Here is a 20,803-nt window from a genome sequence, read left to right on the forward strand (position 1 = left end):
ACCCCAAGTTGCTCCTCGGATGCTTCACTTCTCCTAAATGTTTGGGATGGGTTAATTGCAGAGGTCAAGTTGCATGTATATGACGATTAAAATAAAGTTTAAGTTTTAAGTATATGACAATACAGTATCAATCAATCATTTATTAAAGGTAATAATAACCGTTGTCGGTGTCAACTGGTGGCGATTACGTTCTAGAACACAAATAAACACACAACTAACTCCGCATAACCCTGCGAGAAGGTTCAGAATTGTGGATTTTGAATGAATGCAGGTTTCCTGTCTGCTGGCTGTGGTTCAGCGCTGCTCTCGTTAAACTACATCGATCATAGCTGCACTCACAGCACAGAGAGGAGCATGGGGATCACTGGAACACATGCACATAACACAACCCGTTCTCATCCGTGAAATACGGCCGCTTTGTATCCGACAGAGCTAAAGGGAGACTTGTGAGTCGGTATCAGAAGCCAAGGCCGTGACAAATCGGCGGCATTTGACCACCTGAACGGGATGCACACCCTGCGCGCCGTTATTGGCTGGGGGTTACACCCCCAAGTGGGGCACAAAGCCACTTTGCAGACACCAAGAAGCGTCCTGAGTAAAGCACAAAAAGAAGAAAAGAGTAAATCCAGGCAGAGGAGAGGGTTTATTTTTGGACCAGTCTATACATTTTTTTTCAGGAAATTCTTGCATATTATACTCTTAATGACCACACAGCTGAGGTCGTTGGACTTTGCTCCTACATATGCATTTACAATGAAAAAACTGAAGAATTCTCCCTTCCATACATCTTTCCCTCTCTTGATGTGTAGGTATACTGCAGTGTGAGTCGAGTCAAGTGAGAGACAAGAACCAGATCTTCCGTCTCTTCTGCCACGAGTGTCAGCGAGTGTTCCACGACCGACTCATCAACAGCCAGGATAAGACTTATTTCAACACCATCGTCTCAGAGATGGCCAGTAAGAACTCGCAAAGACCGTCCCGATAATAACTCGCTCTGCACAAACTGCTTGAATCTTGCACATGTTGGACTACTAAGTGTCACTCTACCCATTTACATCATTTGCACTACCTCTCTGTTTCTTTTCTGCCAGGCAAATATTTTAGCATTAACTTGGAGCCCTCATACTTTGTGACCAAGCCCATCATATTCGGGGACTTTATCAAGGTCAGTTTCTATCCTCTTATCAAAAATGCTTTATAAATTACAAAAACATTTATTTATTCCCTTTGCTCTTCATCTAATGATCCCTGTAGGTGGGTGCAGAGAAAGAAGACCGTCTGTATGAGGATCTGACAGACATGGATAAGATCCGGGCCGTTCTCCAGGACTACCTCGATGATTACAACATGATCTTCTCCAAGGAGATCAAGCTGGTTTTCTTCCAGGACGCTGTCGAGCATGTCTCCAGGTGTGTACATGAAAACTCGCACCACTGAATTGCCAGATTTTTTTTTGCTAGGTGACTTCTTAGCTGGTGGTTAATGGATTTTAGCTGTAGGTGGTGCAAACTGTGAGGCGAAAGTTACACCGAAGAAGAAGTTACACTAGAGAACGGAACATCGAGAAAGACACTGTGACATGCTCAAGTACTGTTTGCGTGTTGAAAAACGATGTGGTGCAATTTCAATTTAGTGTTTGAAATAGGCATAGATGTATCGTATAAAATGGCACATACAGTATGTTGCTGCTGATGGTGAGCAGACTCTAAAATGTTTAGATGAGTGTTTAGTCTTGCTTAAATACCCTCTGAAAGGATACATGGCTCACATGTCATTGAACCTGTGACCTGTATTTTATCTTTATAACTACAACATGTTTTTTTCTTATCTTCTAGGATTTCCCGTATGATTCGCCAGGAGAGAGGCAATGCCCTGCTAGTGGGGGTGGGAGGTACAGGCAAGCAGTCACTCACTCGGTTGGCATCCCACATGTGCGGGTACCGCTGCTTCGAGATCGAATTGAGCCGAGGCTACAACTATGACACCTTCCATGAAGACTTGAGGAGGCTCTACAAGATGGCGGGTGTGGAGGGCAAGGATATGGTGTTCCTCTTTACCGATACTCAGGTATGATGAAAGGACTTGGTTGATACAAAAATAATAAATATTTGGATGCCTGCAGATTTTCTTTTTGCACATCAAATTATACTTAGATGTGTCCACTCTGTATTTCCTGTTGTAGATTGTGGTGGAGGAGTTTTTGGAGGATATCAACAACATGCTGAACTCTGGCGAGGTGCCCAACCTTTTTGAGAAAGATGAGCTGGAACACGTACTAGCAGCCACCCGTCCTAAAGCCAAAGAGGCAGGAATCAGTGAGGAGAGCAGGGATGAGGTACACACAGACACAAACACTTGCTGTAGAAAACATACTTCATTCAGGCAGTACAAATGTAGCACAGTATATGATGATGATGATGATGATGATGATGATGATGATGATGATGATGATGATGATGATATTACTTTGTCAGATCAAGTTTAAATTGTTCTTGCATCTCAGCAGCATCAACACAGACAAAAAAATGAAGACAGGAAATATTAATATATTAATGATACATACATTTAGCATACCATTACGATTAATGCAGACAATATATTCAAGACCCTTCAACATACATTTGATCTGCAGTATATCTAACATGTGCCAGCAATAGGTTATGTGCCAGACTATCTCTTGGCCTCCCTGGCACAGTAACACATAGGCTCCTTTCATAGAGATGTGGATTAACCAACCTAAAACAACACCAGATATGCCCACCCAATGTTTAAGATGTTCAGATAAAATCATGACGCTGTCAGTAGCCAAAAGAAGATAACCTCTTATGCATCACTCTTACATCCATCTCACTTTAATTTTTCGATAATTTTGGCTGTGTTTATATGGCATACATTTTGGCAAGGGTGTCAGTTTTTTTTCAATTTTGGAAGTTTTGGAAGCTTCTATAATATGTCTATAATAAACCGTGTAGCCAAAATACAGACACTTAGAATGTCCCCATTGAAACCCATTAAATCCACAATTTTTGATCTCACGGCCATTACAGCATAAAATCATGCATTCTATTATATCAGGCTTTCAATCTCGAGCCTTGGCATCAAAATTGTAGTTTTTACTATTTTCCACCAGATTGAGCCATTTTCTCATTGTCTATGGGGCAAACATGTTCTATTTTTCTGGTTTCCACTAGGGTTATTGCTGCTGTATTATGTGTTTGATGCAATTTTTTCATTAAAAAAAAACCAACCGTGGCATTATGTTAACAAACTGGCATTAAGGATTAAAATTCTGAAAAATAATTATTTTTGGTAGTTATGATCAGGACTGAAGTTGGTTAAAAAATAACTCAAGTGGAAGGTTTTTTTCTTTTTAGATCTGACACTGCACAAAAAATAGAAAAGCACCAAATCAATGTTGCTGCTAATCATTGACATATCTCAGACTGTGAAAAACAATTCCCCTTAGCATTTAGTGTACAGAAAATAATTACATTTGTGTGTGTTTTTTTCCCCTAACAACAGTGGCATTATGAAAACAAACTGGCATTTAAAGGATTACAAAAAAGATTTAACTGAAAGTGGAAAATAATATTAATATATCATTTTATGGACATTTTTTGATGCAGACATTTTTGTCCTCTAAGGACATCAGAGCAACTTTTTTAAAGGAATGCACAAGGGTTAGGAAAGTGCATACAATTTCAGAAACAACACACATACACAATGTTTCCCACAAAGGGCCAAAATAACCACAGAGTCTTGGCAAGAGCAGTCAGTTAAAGTCAGTGTCCCCAAGCGAGCTATAAGAAAATATCAGCCTTTAATGTTATCTCCCTGTTGAGACCAAACCTCCCGAAATTATGCAATCTCTGCATGTGTGGCCCTCAGGTGTTCCAGTATTTCATCTCTCGTGTACGGGAGAAGCTCCACATCGTGCTGTGTATGAGTCCGGTGGGCGATGCCTTCAGGTCCCGCTGTCGTATGTTTCCTTCACTGGTAAACTGCTGCACCATCGACTGGTTTGTGCAGGTATGCTGACACATTTTTTTTTGCCATACCTAGTCATATATAATTACTCTGTTTGGTTTAGCGCTGTGACATTGATCGATCCTAAGTCCGCCCCCCTTAGTTACTGTTACTAGGTTGGGCAAGCTTGACAAAAAGAAACATTCTTCAACAAACTTCTGGGCAGCACGAAACATAGATAACAAAGGAATGAATTCAGACGAAATCATGCAGATTCAACAGAAACTCAGAACTCGGAACTATTGCTGCGCCCGCTGGAGGGAAGGGAGGCACGGGGGAACCAGGACGGCGCGGGGCAGACTGTCAGACCCTGCTGCTGCAGTAAAATGAGAGGTTTTCTAAAGGGAATCTGGTGCTCGGAAACACTACCACTTTTGTCCACAGGGACCGCCAAAATCAACACCAAATGAAAGTTCCTCGTAGTAACTGTGACTATATACAATGTAATGTATCCGTGAAGATTGTGACACCAATGTAATGTGACTTACATAGTAATGTTACCTTTATAAGCCCAGTATAACCCAACAGGAAAGGGAACATTTGACCGAGGCTTTGCCGGGTTCCGAGCTTGCTCAACTGTTTTTGGAGCACAGAGTGAAATGAGGCAGGACTCAGGCTACATCCACAGTAATACATTGTCGTTTTAAAACGGCATTTTAAAAGCGTGCAAGCGTTTTAGGGCCGTTTCAGAATTAATCTCCGTCCATACTACCACACCTGAAAACGCATATCACATGACCTTTCTCGTACACTGGGCATGCGCGTGCTGGTGTAAACAGGAAGCAGCGCTGGACACAGGAATTGATGCAAAGCGTTGGAATAATAGCTTGCCTCCTGTGCATGTAGGCAGTAGTAGCATTATAAAATACAGAATTTAACTGCACAACATCTGCTAGCATAGACAACAAGGTCAGCAACACTCGTAACTCATTATCCTTGTTGAAATCAACCACAGGTGGTCGATGACTGATAAGACCCAATCAAAAAGCGAACGTAGGTGTCTGCGTCATCGTTTCAAAGGTCTCCGTTTCTGTCCTTCCAGACTACAACACAACCCTGGAGTTTTAAAACTAAAACGGGGTCAGCAGCATTTTCAAACGTCTCCGTTTTAGGGGCTCGAAAATGCCAGAATAGTGTGGACGCTAGGCATAAACGTAGCAAAAGTAATGCATTTAAAAACGAAAACGTATTAGTGTAGATGTAGTCTTAGGAAGGGTCAATTAAAGATTATGTAATTATTATACATAGAAAGCCATAGAAGTATGGTATAGTATAAATACAATTATTCTAGCTGGTACACACAGACTATAAGGATCGTCTACATGTTTGTTAGGATGTATCACTCTCCTCGTCTTGAACCAGTCTACAGAATCATTCTTCTTTCAATCTATCTAACATGTTCCCGGCAGCTATACCCAAAATGTAATTTCTCTTCCACTCTGACATCATTTCCCAGGCCCTTCTTTCTTCTTATTACATTTTTTACAACCATCCTCGCTCTCATCCACCATTCTCTTCACCTGCTCTTCAGGATTGCAGTTTATGGCTCTCAATCCATCCATTAATGTCCTTTTTTAACATATTGATTTTTTGTTTTAAAACTCAGTTGTTTAAAACTCAGTCGCTGCAATCCTTATCTCACCCTTTCCTCATTTCCCCGTTACCCCCCCTCCCCGGTGCCAAGTGGCCTCGTGAGGCGCTGCTCTCCGTCTCTCAGGCCTTCTTCCAGAATGTGGACTTTGGCAGTGAGGAGCTGAAGCAAAGCTTCTCAGCCCTGTGTGTGGAGATACACGTTAGCGTCACTGACATGGCTGAGCGCTTCTACTCGGAGCTGAGACGCCGATACTACACCACACCTACCTCCTACCTGGAACTCATCAACCTCTACCTATCCATGCTGGAGGAGAAGAGACAGCAGCTGGTTCTTGTAAGTTCGACCATTACGAGCAATTATCAGTACAAGTGATGAGTTGTCGTGATGAATCTTTACCTGACTTTGAAGAGGAAATCACAGCTAGTTGCTTGCTCTAGCTGGTGTTTAGTAGTAACTGTGAATATTTTTCACTGTGATCAGCTTCTTTGGCCCTGTTCACACCTGGCATTAGAATGCATCTCCACATGCATCTTGAGTTACCACTTGTGATTAGATCTCTAATCCCCGCTCTATATGCAAATAAACATGTAGTAAACACATGGCTAATACAGCAGACATTGCAACGTAAAATTGCAGGAAAATCAGTCGTAATATCCTACATATTCATGAATTTGGGTACATTTTTATTCACATTGATATATGAGGTTATTGTCTACTGCCAACACAGAGCTACAGAGCTGGCAATGAGAGCGAGCGGGTGGGCGGGCGAGCGACTGTCAGCTCTGTGCAGAGCACAGGAACAAAAACACAGACACATCACCGTATGATTATGATACACTTCCTGTACCTAGTCTGATTTAATATGTTGCTATAGCCTATAAAGAAAATACATTTGTACCGACAGGATACAGTAGAGCACAGAAGCCATTTCCTACCGTGATGCAGACAAGTGCTTGTGTCTGTTCACATGAGGAGCGGAGTGAGATGTCGCGGATCCAAGCGGGACGTCAGTTGAGTAGGCGGTCCTTAATGTGGCCCAGGACACATTCACGTACATACTGCTAAAAGAATGTGGCCATATGTGGCCCAGACCCCCTCAGAATGTGGTCTGAGCGATCAGATCTCAATGCGTCCTCAATGCGTCTTGAGTGCGTTCACACCTGTACTTTGAGCTGTCCACTTGTGATCGGATCACCCAGGACGCATGTCAATGCCAGGTCTGAACAGGGCCTTTGTGGTTGTGGCACTGAAATATATATATATTTTTTTGCATTTTTATTTTGTAGATTATGTCTGCATGTAGCATATGGATAATAAATCTTTGTTTGGGGGTGTTTATGTACAGGCCAGGGATCGTGTGAAGAACGGTCTGACCAAACTGCTGGAGACCAATGAGCTTGTGGACAAAATGAAAGTGGACCTGTCTGCTCTGGAGCCAGTCCTGAAACAAAAATCCATTGATGTTGACGCCCTCATGGAGAAACTGGCTATAGACCAGGAGAGCGCCGACGAGGTCTGTATGTGCGCGTGCGTACGTTTGTGTGAGAAATAGATAAGGTTATATTAACACAGAACTTTCAAAAGTGTGTCCATTGTTTACTATGAGGTGCTGAAAAATCATGAGACCTTTTTTTTTTAACTTTGCTGTAGTGTACTGTATATGTATGTATCATCCAAACAATATCCATTCCACAGGTGCGTAAAGTAGTGACAGAGGATGAGGCTTTGTCCAAGGTCAAAGCCGAAGACACACAGGCCATAGCTGATGATGCCCAGAGGGACCTGGATGAGGCACTGCCGGCCCTGGAGGGTGCCATTCAAGCCCTTAATTCTCTCAAAAAGGCTGACATCTCTGAGATCAAGGTGTTCACCAAACCCCCAGACCTGGTCATGACCGTCATGGAGGCCATCTGCATCCTGCTCAACTGCAAGTCAGTGTGCTTCTCTCTCTCTCTCTCTCTCTCTAAAGAACTTTTCTTCCTCATACAGTATATGTGTTACTAGAGAGGTTTCTCTGCCTCTCCTATCACATAAAAATGCCCATCTCTCCCTAGTTGATATTCCATTGTTACAAACACACTTCTCACTAATTATCACATCCTAACTACTCTATTTAAGAAGCAATCACATTAGGGATGGCAGATGATTTGATAGGGCGTTTTCATAATAAAGTCATAATAGCATGGAGGACAGACCAGGCATTAAAGGGATAGTTAGGTTGCGTTGAAGTGGGGTTGTATGAGGTACTTATCCATCAGTTTATTACCTACAGTAGATGACGGTCGGCACGCCTCCAGTTTGGAGAAACAGACAAGAGTACCAACACAGTAGCAAAGCAATGTACCGCTGAGGACGGGAGCCGCTGCAAAATATATTTTAGTCACCTAACAAAAAGGCTCACCTCAAAAAAATCAACATCAGTGTACGATATATTTAGAATATTTCCACCGTTGTACTTTGCTATTAGACAGCTGTTATCAATGCTCTCTTCAAAGCACCCAGACTCCTTTGACAAAAACAATAATTTTACCTCGCAGAACACGGGAGTTGCTGGTCTATTGTTGCCTCGATCAGCTTTTTTGTATGAGTTATTGGGAGACTTGTGAATCCCAACTAACCCTTCAAAACAGAAAAGACACACAATAAACACAAACAAACTGACAGATCGAGGCAGCGGTAGACCAGCAACTTCTTTGTTCTGCGAGGCAAAATTACTGTTTTTGTCAATGGAGTCTGGTGGCTTTGAAGAGGGCATAAATGGATGTAACGGCTTCAGTTCCCCATCGGAAAGTGCTGTGTGACGGCAAGGTAAAGCGCTGAAAAAAATCCAATGCCAATCTAGATGAGAAAGAAACGATACCAAACAGGAAAATGCATTCACCCCAGTCTGTGTCCCAAAAAAGGTTGATCAGGCATCCTGATCTCTTCCCATTAATCATGATGATCCATCATTATAATCAAAATCACCACTGTAGCCACCATCATCAACTTGCCATGAATGGTATATTCAGCCTAGTTAGTATCCCCATCATTTTAGTAATTCCAAAAACAATCATCATCATCATAATCACAATCTTCTCAGCTGTTTTGCAGTCACTTTGCCAAAAGTATGAAATTCTGGCTTATTTCTTTAATCCTACATATTTTGTAGTCAGCATCCAGAGGGATAAGCCTACCATCTCATGACTCAGCACGGATCCCTCTGTCAAGCCTTAAATTTCATCAGTTATTAATCTACAGCATTGCTGCACTAAATCCAATCCTTCCCAATAGCCTATCTACTTTAACGTTTTAACACCTACTGTTTGGCCCACAGCACACTAGCACTATGTAGAGCTTTCACTGACTTAGCATTATGACTATGAAGTTACATGAATATGAATGTGCAATATGTCTGTTAATAGTTTAGACTATGTTATTATATTGTACATTCTAGTTACAATATCATAACCTAAAGTAGTTTACATTATCATGTGCTTTGCTGCCAGACTCAAATTGAAAAAAAGTTTACATAACATATTTTTTTCCCATATAAATTAAGCCACTCATGCACACACATTTATTATTATTATTATTATTATTATTATTATTATTATTATTATTATTATTATTATTATTATTAACTTTTAAAAACTTGCTTGCAAATCCTTTGGTTTTTGGTTTTATTTGTCTTTTAATTTTTTTTTAATATTATATTGCTTCTATTGTTGGGTATCTTCTTCCGTTTTATAAATTGTGTTCCATGCTGTGTACTATTATGTATTTTATTTTTAGCTGTGAAGCACTTTGTAACTGCTGTTTTGAAAGGTGCAATATAATCAAATCAAATCAAATCAATTTATTTTTGTATAGCGTCAAATCACAACAGAAGTTATCTCAAGACGCTTTATATATAGAGCAGGTCTATGACCGTACACCATAGTTTAGAGACCCAACAGGATCCACCAAGCGCACTGTGGCCAGGAAAAACTCCCCGATTACTGGGAAGAAACCTGGAGCAGAACCGGGCGCAGGGCGGGCGGCCATCTGCCGAGACCGGCTGGGGGGATAGATAGATAGATAGATAGAGAGAGAGAGAGAGAGAGAGAGAGAGAGAGAGAGAGATAAGCAGTCTAGCAGCTGTAATAGCTAATACAAGTAGGACTGATAACACAAAACCAATAGTGGTGGATGGAAAGAGTGATAATACAACTATCGGAAAGCCAGCATAATGTATACTGTATTTATATAATGTTTATTATTATTAGAATTTTCTTAGGCCCCCTTTTTACCACAACTCCTCATTAACATGTCTGTCTCTTTACAGACCGGACTGGGCCGGTGCCAAGCAGGTACTGGGAGATGCCAATTTCCTTAGGCGTCTGACAGACTTTGACAAGGATAATATCAAGCCTCAGGTCCTGCAGAAACTGCAAAAATACATCAACAACCCTGATTTCATACCTGAGAAGGTCTGTTTGTATTTCATGTCAAATACTCTGATATGTCAGTCAGATTTTTTTTGGAGTAGGGCTAAACAGATTGTTGTGAATATTGGAGTTAAAACACGTTGGCAGTTTTGAAAATGCCAGAGTTCGAATGGTAAATAAATGCTTATGTTTTGATTATGGCATTATGGTATGTAGATTTTGTGATGGTTTAAACTGTCAATAATTTATGGAACATAAAACCGTATAGCTGCTACTAATAATTCCTTATTTTGTTGCTGCTGTTAGGTGGAGAAGGTATCCAGAGCCTGCAGATCAATGTGCATGTGGGTCAGAGCAATGGATCTTTACTCCAGAGTCCTCAAAGAAGTTGGCCCTAAGAGAGAAAAACTGGCCAAAGCGCAGGTCAGTAACATGGGCTCTTCTCAGTGCGCTTATACTGCAATTATGCAAATGCATCATTCGGCTGTCGGAGGAGAGTACTGACGGTATTCGGCAATACTCCTGGTAACTAAAGGGGCTTTTGTAATGAAAAAAACTCCAAAACTCATCTATTTGGTTTTTTAAATGTTATTTTGTCATTACGGACAATACAGACGTGTAGAATAGGTATTTAGGAAAAGTCAGGGTAGGAAGGAAACATATAAAAAATTACGGAATAATTCAAATTTTGGCACAACGTTAAATGGCGTGGGCTATGGCGGTCCTAGTGTTCAATTTCAAGTCTATTACAATCGAAGCTTCCTTCCACTGAACACCAGCCTATTCTCGATTCTCTCTCAGTCTCGCTCAGGATTGCCCTGCATTGGACTAAATACTGAGAATTAATAAATGGACTCTCTAAAACATGAATGGTATTTTCTTCTGTCCCTTTCTCCCTCTATTCCAACAGGGCGAGCTTGATGTGACCATGGCAACCCTTAGGGAGAAGCAACAAAAGCTTCAGGATGTGGAGAACCAGATCAAAGTCCTACAGGAGCAGTTTGACAGCAGCATAAATGAGAAGGAGGATTTGGGTATGGGTTGTGCCCTTTATATGTTACCTCTTTAAACTCTTCCTGAGTTTTTAACTGCCCAGCTACTGTATATTTTATATGAGGTGGAAGAAATTCTACCAAGAAGTTGTTACTTAAGCTGGGTTTCCACCAAAAGTTCCCCCGGGACTTTTAGCCTCTGGAACTACTTTTCAAGGAGCTAAAAGGTTCCTTCAGCCCACCGTTGTCTATGTTTCCAATGCGGTCTAAAGACCTGTGAAGATTAAGCAAATTAGTCAGCTGACTTGTGAAAAAGCAACATGACATGAGACGAGGGCTGCTGGTGGTCACAGCAGTAAACACACTCTGCAATCTGCAGTTCAGTGTGCTCGTCCGTTTCATCTAAAAACACGTTAGAAAAAAATAAACGTCAGGTTTTGTCTCACTGCGACGACATTTACTGCTGCATAGTATTTAATGATGCAAGTTGGATGTATTGAATGAAATACAGCAGAGGAAAATGAAACTAAGAGCGTCTGTCTCCATGATTATTTATTTGTGCTTTAGAGCAGCGGTCCCCAACCTTTTTAGCGCCAAGGACCGGTTTAACGTCAGACAATATTTTCACGGACAGGCCTTCAAGGTGTGGCGGATAAATACAACAAAATAAAATGATACGACCGGCATAAAAACAGTGGTATATTGTAAATATAATAATAAACGTGAATGCACTGTGTACTCATATGCAACTTTATTAGCAGCGTCCTCTTAACATCGCGCCAACAACATAACATGAGTATCATCCTCTCTGCCCCCTAACGCTCTCTGGTCGCTATGGTAACGTTTAAACATGCCTACAAAAATAAGATACAGATACACCACAAAAACGAATATAAAGTGCATGAAAAAATTAACTCACCATAACGCTAAATCAATGTGAGCCCTGAGCTTGTTTCTCTGCAACGAGACGGTCCCATCTAGGGGTAATAGGAGACAGTGACACCCGAAGTGTGTTGCTTATGTCCAGTCTACTCCGTAATTTAGTTTTGGTTGCTGTCACTGCAGAAAACCCCGCTTCACACAGATAGGATGTCGGAAATGGCAACAGGGTTTTCAGTGCTGTTGTGGCGATCTCAGGGTATTCTGCCGAGACTTTAATCCAGAACACCGGCAGAGTTGTTGTCTCGAACACACTTTTAAGGCCGCCGTCATTTGCGATCTCCAGCAGCTGATCTTCTTCTTGCACAGACATGCTGGATTCTCCTGGTTTGTTGACAAATGGGTCGCGGATCCATTCCTTGGCAGTTCGTGGGTCTTTTGTGGTTGGGAAGTAGCGCTCGAACTCTTTTAAAAGCAAAGACAGGTGATCGTGCACCAGCTGGGAGAATGAAGGCTCGGGCTCAGTCTCACCCAAAATCCCCGCTAATGTTTGAAACATGTCCAATATGCCTCTGTTCACGCGCCGTCCCCACAAATCCAGTTTGGCTTTAAATGCAGCTACTTTATCTGCCAGCTTGAAGACTGTTGTCATTTTCCCCTGAAGTGACAGATTGAGCTCATTGAGCAGGTTGAATATGTCGCACAAGTAAGCCAGTTTTGCGACCCATTCCTCGTCACTGAAATGTGCTGCCAGCGGTGACTTCTTTTCTGACAGAAATCTCTGCAGCGGCTCTCGTAACTCAAACACTCTGGCCAGCGATTTCCCTCGGGATAACCATCTTATTTCTGTGTATAAGAGAAGGCGTCTGTGCTCCGCGTCCATCTCATCACAAAGCTGCTCAAACAGGCGCGAGTTAAGGGCGTGTGCTTTGATGTGGTTAATAACTTTAACAACATCATTCAATACGCTGGAAAGTTCTGGTGGCATTTTTCGGCTAGCCAGCATTTCCCTGTGAATGACACAATGCGTAGATTCACATTCAGGTGCAACCTCCTTAATCCGAGCAGTTAAACCAGACAGCCGTCCGGTCATGGCAGCAGCTCCGTCTGTGCATATGCCGACACAAAAGGACCATTTCAGTTTCCCTGACATATAATCATCCAGCGACTTGAATAGTTCTGTGGCTGTGGTTTTGGTTAGCAACGATAGTGCACATAACATATCCTCATGCACATCCTCCTGATAAAGATATCGCACATAAACAAGTAGTATTGCCTTGTTGTCAACATCTGTAGACTCGTCAACCTGGAGTGAGTACCACGGTGATGTATTAATCCTCTCCAACAATTGTGTCTCAATGTCTTCTGCTATTTCCTCAATGCGCCGAGTGACGGTGCTAGCCGACAGAGGCACCTGTGCTATCTTTTTAACCGCAGCCTCTCCTAGAAGTTCACGGCAAATGTCTTTAGTGGCGGGCAGAATCAATTCTTCACCAATAGTGAATGGCTTCTTAGCCTTAGCAATACAGTTAGCCACCAAGTATGATGCTCTCAGTGCACTCGCATTTGTTGATGTGGTGGCCCTCAGTAATTGCTTCTGTCCTTCTTGTTCCCGCTTTTTTCTTTCAAAATACTCCAAAGGCTTGTCTTTTAATGCAGGGTGCTTGGTCTCCAAGTGGCGAAGCAGTTTTGAAGGCTTCATTGCCTCATTAGAGAGCCGGTCGCCGCATAGTATGCAGAGCGGGCTTGGTGCGTGGGAGTCACCTGTCGCGATAAATCCATATTTTAAGTAGGACTCCTGGTATTGTCTGTTAAATGCAGCTTTCTTTTTCTTGGAAGTCGTTGGCCCTTCTTCTGTCTCTTCACTGGGCCTTTTCCCCTTCCCAAAGAAACTCTCCAAAGACGTCTGTTTTTTACTCATTTTGCTAGCTTGTGGGTTAAATTTTAGCGTTAACGTATCACTACGATGTAACGGAGAGAATCCGGTCATTTTTCAAAATAAAACATCATTCAGATTCAGATAATAAATAAAACGGAAATAATGTAAGTTATTTATTCTTTCTGTGCGGCCCGGTACCAAATGACCCGCGGACCGGTACCGGTCCGCGGCCCGGGGGTTGGGGACCGCTGCTTTAGAGCATAACTGCCATGAAACAATCAGAAAATAACTTTTCTTTCTCTCATTCACAACACCGTTGCGCTGTCTCCCTCTTCTAATGTTGCCATTCACCCTCACGATCTCGCTCTCTCTCTTATTTTTAATGCGTTGGGAAGCCAACAACAGAGCCTAACTTTACTTTCAATGTTGTCAAACAAAGATAAATATTCTCCCCTCGTCATAAAATGTTCCTAAATTGATACTAGAGTACTTCCTTGTTCATGAATGAAGCGGTACACGAGCTGAAGCAGCAGCGCTGTGTGTGTGTTTGACCAATCAGCGACGGTCATCTATGCAAACTCCACCCCGAATGTTCTGGTACTTTCAGAAAGTACTACCCCACGACCAGGGCCTTTTTGGGGGGTAAAAAGGCCTCGGAAAATGGCCCCGGAACTTAATTTAGACCCTGGTCCCTGCAGTTGAAACGCAATGAGTTCCTCAAAAGGTTCTTAGTTCCGAGGGAAAGGTCCTGTGGTGGAAACGGGGCTTTTTATTTCTGCTATCTCTTTCGGTATTTAAGGAGGTGTTTTTACCCATTGGAACTGAAGAAAACAAAAGTCTGCCAGCATTTACCTTGCTAATATTCTTTTTTTCCTCTCTCTCTCTCTCTCTCTCTCTCTCTCTCTCTCTCTTTGTGACCCCTGTCTTTACGCAAAGTTGGAACCATGGCTCTGACGCAGGCTCGGTTGACCAGGGCAGGAAAGCTGACTTCCGCTCTAGGTGATGAGCAAGTACGCTGGGAACAAAGCGTCACCTTGTTTGAGCAAGAGATCATCAACGTTGTGGGGAATGTCTTCATTGCAGCTGCCTGTGTGGCCTATTATGGAGCGTTCACTTCCCACTATAGGCAGCTGGTAGGTAAAGTGTGATGAGGTGCAATTTCAGAGCTTTTTTAATCTGGTATTCAGAATGGACAACTTATTCAGTATGAGCATACTCTAGAGTTTACACCTTGTTACAATACAGTGCACTACGCCCCTTTACGTTGCAGTGTCCATAGGAAAGGGAATTAAGCCCAATTATGTCTCATTATTGTGCTTCTGCTTTGAGATGCAATTCCCAGAGCAGAATAGATATACTGTTATGGCACTGAACTGAATCTTTTTGTACATTATTAAAACACAGAAATACACTGATAAAATCAGTGATTAAAAAAGGAGCAACATTGTAAAATGTGCAGCAAGTGGTTTAAAAAAAAAAAAAACACCACAAACCAACCATCTTTCAAACAAAACAACCAAAGAAAAAATGAATGCACTCATGCAAGTGTGTGTGCCCCCTTTCCCCAGCTGATTGACCGGTGGATAGTACAGTGCCAGGAACTGGACATCCCCATCAGCTCCAGCTTCAGCCTGACCAACATTCTGGGTGACCCATTTGTCATCCGCCAGTGGAACACAGAGGGTCTGCCTCGTGACACCGTCTCTACGGAGAATGGAATCCTGGTGACCGAGGGCCGCCGCTGGCCTCTTATGATCGACCCACAGGATCAGGTAAACTAGAAACTGGGATCAAGGCAGAATGTGTTTCAGATGTTTAACTAGTAACAATAAAGGTAAAAAAAAACTTGAAATGTTCTTGGGGAAGGACACCCAAACCCAATATCTCCTAGTATTGTTTTATCTTTTTATTTATCTTAAGTACATGGGATTTATTGTTTTACTTTAGTTTTTTACCATGGTATCGAATTGGGTATCGATAATCGTGGAATTTCACTTGTAATGGTATTGACTACTAAATTTCTGGTATTGTGACACTGGGTTACAACACAAGTGAATAATGTTTTATTCAACAAACTCCTTGTCTTTTTGGATTTCATGTGATTTAACACACTGACTGCATGGCTGCGGTACCAGCGTTAAGAAAAGAAAAATCTCTCTCAAAATAGAGCTTCTTGTCAGAAACGGTCAGGGACAAAGTCACAGGCCCCAGGACACGCTCACAGTTCCCAGCTTCCCCCACACCGAAAGGACACAAACCAGCTCAGTCAGACAGAATATTGTCACAGCTTCAATGTTATGGCCTCCATTTAGCTTACTGTTATGCACTTTTTGACCGCTGACAAGTCCAGTTGTCTCTCCTGTCCATCCCTGTAAATCTGGCTGTTGTTCTTTTTCAGTACTGCCGCTCTCTCTTGCTTTACATAGACCGAATGATGCAGACATGGGTCTGCAAGTTGTTTGTGAAGCCTTCCATGTCTGATTGTGTCAACAGCTACATGAGTCACAGTAGATGTTGTATTGTACACAAACTGATTAAGCTCGATCACATACTGTACAGTATTGTTTTTTTCCCGCTGCGCTGCCATTGCTACAGTCACCCTTTATTATAGTGTTACAAGTGCAAACATCCATACTTATTGTGTACAAAATATGTAAACAGGCCATCTTTTTGTCACATTAGATAAAGGTAATTGCTTTCACCCCCAGGCCAACCGATGGATCCGCACCAAGGAGGCCAAGCACGGTCTAAAGGTGATCAAGCTGACAGACCCGAGCTTTCTCCGTACGCTAGAGAACGCCATACGCATGGGCATGCCTGTACTGCTAGAGGAGGTAGGAACACACATTTAAGTGAACTGCTCATGTACTTCCTTTGATTAAACATACTGTAGATTGAATCATGAGGCCTTTATTAGACAGTCTTGTTTATTAACGTTTGTTTGTGAGTGTGTACATTCCTGCATTCTTATATTGTGTGTGTACAGTTAAAGGAGACCCTCGATCCAGCTCTGGAGCCCATCCTGCTGAAGCAGACATTTGTGTCCGGTGGACGGATGTTGATCCGACTCGGAGACTCAGATATTGACTATGACAAAAACTTCAGGTTCTATATGACCACCAAGATGGCCAACCCACATTACCTACCAGAGGTAAGGACAGCACACACATTAAAGCGTGATATTGTTTATACAATTAAAATGCCAGTACTAATACCAGTACCCTAAAAGTGATACCAATACCAATAGAGTACTTTATTCGATATACATCATGTGAAAGGAGGCTGTGTTTGTGTCCCACTGGCTAGCTCATAGAGCTGTTCGTTCCCTCCGCTCCCCATCTCAAAGCCGCTCCAGGCCACTTCACTCAAATTGCTTACTGCTCGCTCCAAAAAAAAGAAACGTGCTGCATTGTATTTTAATTAGGGCTGTACCGAACGCCCTTGACTGTACACATGTCACAGTCTCATTGGGGGCTGAGCCACCCTAAAGGTCTGATCCTAGAATTGCCCCTGGTCGGGCTTGCTCGGGCATGCTTCGAACTCATGGTGTGAGCGATACTGGAGCAAAATTGGAGCAGTAGATAAGGGGACGCTCCAACATTTAAAAAAAAAAAACACTCTGTGCTCCATTCAAGATCCTTCCACTCAAACTCCCCGCTCGCTCACGCTTCACTCCGCTCACATGCTCTGGCAAATAGTGTTTTATAGGGATCTAGTACCGATACCAAGCCCAACACACACTCATGTAAATCTCCACATTAGGTTCATCTGGCATCAGCAGTTGTGCATCAGAGACACAACGCCAGTTCACTATGGAGTCTTGGATCAGACACTTCTGCTGATTGCCTCATGGGTTATTGAGAAGAAATCCCAAACAGTTTACAGCTATGGCAACCAGATATTTATAGGCTTGCATAAAAAACATGTTTTGTGGACTAAGAGAAACAGTAACACAAAAGAACCTTTGTGCCTTGGTACAAAGAGTGCTTGGCTTCCTGTAATGGCATCGACCATGGCCAGTTTGCAGGCATTGTTGAGATACAGTCGCCTGCCAGCTCGCCGACTGCGCTATGGCCTTTTATTTAACACCAGCCCAGGAGAGCAGCAACACCATGGCAAGCTTTTATTCCAGTGTTAATTCAAACCAGCAGTGCATCAAGGCAGTAACTTAGACAACATGAACCCATTTGAGTCGTCTGTAGTTGTTTTGTTGTCAAACACATGAAAGGTTTCAAGAGACATGGCAGTTGAAGAACATGTGTAGAATTGTGGCTGTTTGAATTGACAGTTTCACTTTGTGTGTGTGTGTGTGTGTGTGTGTGTGTGTGTGTGTGTGTGTGTGTGTGTGTGTGTGTGTGTGTGTGTCTGTGTATGTGTGTGTCTGCGTGTGTGTGTTCCTGTTGCCTTTCAGGTGTGCATCAAAGTTACAATTATCAACTTCACTGTGACCAAGTCTGGCTTGGAGGACCAACTGCTTAGGTACATACTGTACATGCATTGACACACATAAAAAAAAAAGATATTGCATTCTTCCCAAACCACATGGTCCACATTTACAAACTTCTATAGAGAGGCGAAGTCCCGCTCCTTCCAGTGGACCACCATGGGACCTTATTTCGGAAAAAATATGAACGGCAGTCAACGGCGAGAGACAAATAATTTTTTGATCCCATTTGAATTATGCCATGAATCACACATATGATGTTTGTCAATTTAAATCATAATTTTGCAAGTCAAGAAAGTCGCAATTTGTTGTAAAACTGTTGAAGTATAAGATAAAGCATATATTTGGATAAAGCATATCAGGTAAGATAACGTTACATATGTGTGTGGAATGTAGATAAATTAGTTAGCTAGCTAGTGTTGGTGACGTATATATATGTGCGACATGAGAGATGTAGTTCACTGAGCAGTTTCAGACAAAACTAAATGATACTACGACAAACTGAGACTTTCTTGACTTGCAAAATGATGTTTTAAATTGACAAACATCATATGTGTGATTCACGGAGCAATTCAAACAGGATCAAAAAAATATTTGTCTCTCACCGTTGACTACCGTTCATATTTTTTCCGAAATAAGGTCCCATGGAGTCCGCCGGAAGGGGAGGGACTTCGCCTCTCTATACAACTCTATGTACCTCAATAATAATAATAATTTGTACTTGCCATTATCTCAGTCTTTTTTAGTATTTGATTTATTTGTCTTTCCCCCTACATTCTTTCTCTACCCCGATCTTCCACTAACCCCTTTTTCATTCCTCCTCAGTGACGTTGTGCGTCTGGAGAGTCCACATCTTGAGGAACAGAGGAATGAGCTAATCGTGCGCATCAACGCTGACCGCAACCAGCTAAAAGCTATCGAAGACCGCATCCTTAAGCTTCTCTTCACCTCTGAGGGTAATATACTTGACAATGAGGAGCTAGTTCAGACTCTCCAGGAGTCAAAGGTAAATGTCTTATGGATACTTTCATCATCTACGAAGATCATTTCCACTAAAGTTTGGAAATTTAGTTGTTATTCTCATATTGCCCTATTCTGTTTCCCTCCATTCCTTTACCACGTCTCTTCTGCTCTTGTTTTGTTGTTATTCCTCTCTTTCTTTCTTTTTGTTTCTCTTTTTCTCTGTTTCCACCATTCCTCAGGTGACATCAGAGACCATAAAGCATCGTCTGGAGGAAGCAGAGGCCACTGAGCTGAAGATCAACGCCGCAAGGGAGCGTTACCGACCGGTGGCCACCCGGGGCTCAGTCTTGTACTTTGTCATTGCCAGTCTCTCTGAGATCGATCCAATGTACCAGTTCTCCCTCAAGTACTTCAAACAGGTAAGAGAGAGTAACAAGGCTTCGTTCTATTTACTTATTTTCTTCCTGTTCACTATCTTTCTGTCCCCTTATTTCTGTTCTTTCCTTTCTCCCCCCTCAGCTCTTTGACTCCACCATCGAGACGTCAGAGAAGAGCAGCGTGCTAGAAGAGCGTCTCCAGATCCTGCTGGACCAGATCCTGCTCAACTCGTACACCAATGTGTCCCGTGGCCTCTTCGAGCAGCACAAGCTTATCTACAGCTTCATGTTGTGCGTAGAGACAATGAGGCAGCGCGGCGAGATTTCCGATGCCGAGTGGCAGCACTTCCTAAAAGGAGCTGCCTCTTTGAAAAAGGTGAGGTTGGAAATCAAGTCAAAAATCAAAGTGCTTAGCCAGTTAGGCACAAGCTGTCTGTTTTTGGGGATTTTTTTTTTAACCTTTATTTAACTAGATAAGTCAATTGAAAACCAGTTCTCATTTACAATGACGACCCGGCCAAGAGGCAGCGACTGAAGGCAAGTTGATACAAGACATTAGAACATAGAACATAAATACAACTAGTGCAATAAAACAATTTATGAGGCATAATAGAGCATGGAAATGACCATCATATACTTATATCATAATGTTCTACGCTCTTATACACAACTAATTCAAATTATTCTTCAGGTTCCCAGCTTTCAGATAATGTACACCATTTCTATGTGACCTTAGTAGGGATGAAAGGGTTACCGGTTTAATAGAATTTGCGGGGATTAGTATTACCGTTTCAAATTTGATCATGTAAACAATGTTTGATAACCGCCAGTGTTTCGCAAGCCTGGCGTAACGTGAGTGAGTGTGCAGTCAAGATAGAGAGCAACCGTGTGTGTAACCGCATGGCACACGTTTTGTCTGTTTACTTGAAAGTTAATGTGTTTTTGGGGTGACGAGACGAGACAAGACGGATTTCCGCCAGCCAGTGTATTGCAAGCCTGTAACATTAGGGAGTGTGTTTTTGAGAGAGAGGGAGCGAGCGTGTGTGTCACGCTATGAGTATGAAGTTAATGAAATAATAATAATATAACTGTGTATATCAGTACTTTATGAACATTTTCAGCACATTTTAACAATACTTACATATACTGCCGATCTGCTATCTCCCCCTAAAGACCCCCTGTCCCTCCCTAAAAAAGACAAAAATGAGTCCATTGTGGATCTCAGAGGGTTAAACCTACT

At 42.2% G+C, this 20,803-nt stretch overlaps 1 protein-coding gene across 2 annotated transcripts in view; it reads left to right on the forward strand.

Moving 5' to 3' along the window:
* dnah6 (dynein, axonemal, heavy chain 6) overlaps nt 1-20,803 on the forward strand; it is a 91,003-nt gene that overhangs the window by 47,462 nt on the left and 22,738 nt on the right. For both annotated transcript variants that reach the window (XM_074628798.1, XM_074628797.1), the window contains exons 47-66: nt 810-956; nt 1,092-1,165; nt 1,255-1,409; nt 1,836-2,067; nt 2,183-2,335; nt 3,889-4,029; nt 5,711-5,953; nt 6,966-7,133; nt 7,316-7,551; nt 9,927-10,071; nt 10,336-10,452; nt 10,940-11,063; nt 14,716-14,912; nt 15,348-15,551; nt 16,488-16,613; nt 16,766-16,930; nt 18,191-18,258; nt 19,049-19,229; nt 19,426-19,605; nt 19,706-19,939. In XM_074628798.1, coding sequence (XP_074484899.1) covers nt 810-956; nt 1,092-1,165; nt 1,255-1,409; nt 1,836-2,067; nt 2,183-2,335; nt 3,889-4,029; nt 5,711-5,953; nt 6,966-7,133; nt 7,316-7,551; nt 9,927-10,071; nt 10,336-10,452; nt 10,940-11,063; nt 14,716-14,912; nt 15,348-15,551; nt 16,488-16,613; nt 16,766-16,930; nt 18,191-18,258; nt 19,049-19,229; nt 19,426-19,605; nt 19,706-19,939 — 3,290 coding nt within the window. The remainder of the gene's footprint in view (nt 1-809; nt 957-1,091; nt 1,166-1,254; nt 1,410-1,835; nt 2,068-2,182; nt 2,336-3,888; nt 4,030-5,710; nt 5,954-6,965; nt 7,134-7,315; nt 7,552-9,926; nt 10,072-10,335; nt 10,453-10,939; nt 11,064-14,715; nt 14,913-15,347; nt 15,552-16,487; nt 16,614-16,765; nt 16,931-18,190; nt 18,259-19,048; nt 19,230-19,425; nt 19,606-19,705; nt 19,940-20,803) is intronic.

This window comes from Sebastes fasciatus, chromosome 3, assembly GCF_043250625.1.
Source record: "Sebastes fasciatus isolate fSebFas1 chromosome 3, fSebFas1.pri, whole genome shotgun sequence".
Classification (NCBI taxonomy): domain Eukaryota; kingdom Metazoa; phylum Chordata; class Actinopteri; order Perciformes; family Sebastidae; genus Sebastes; species Sebastes fasciatus.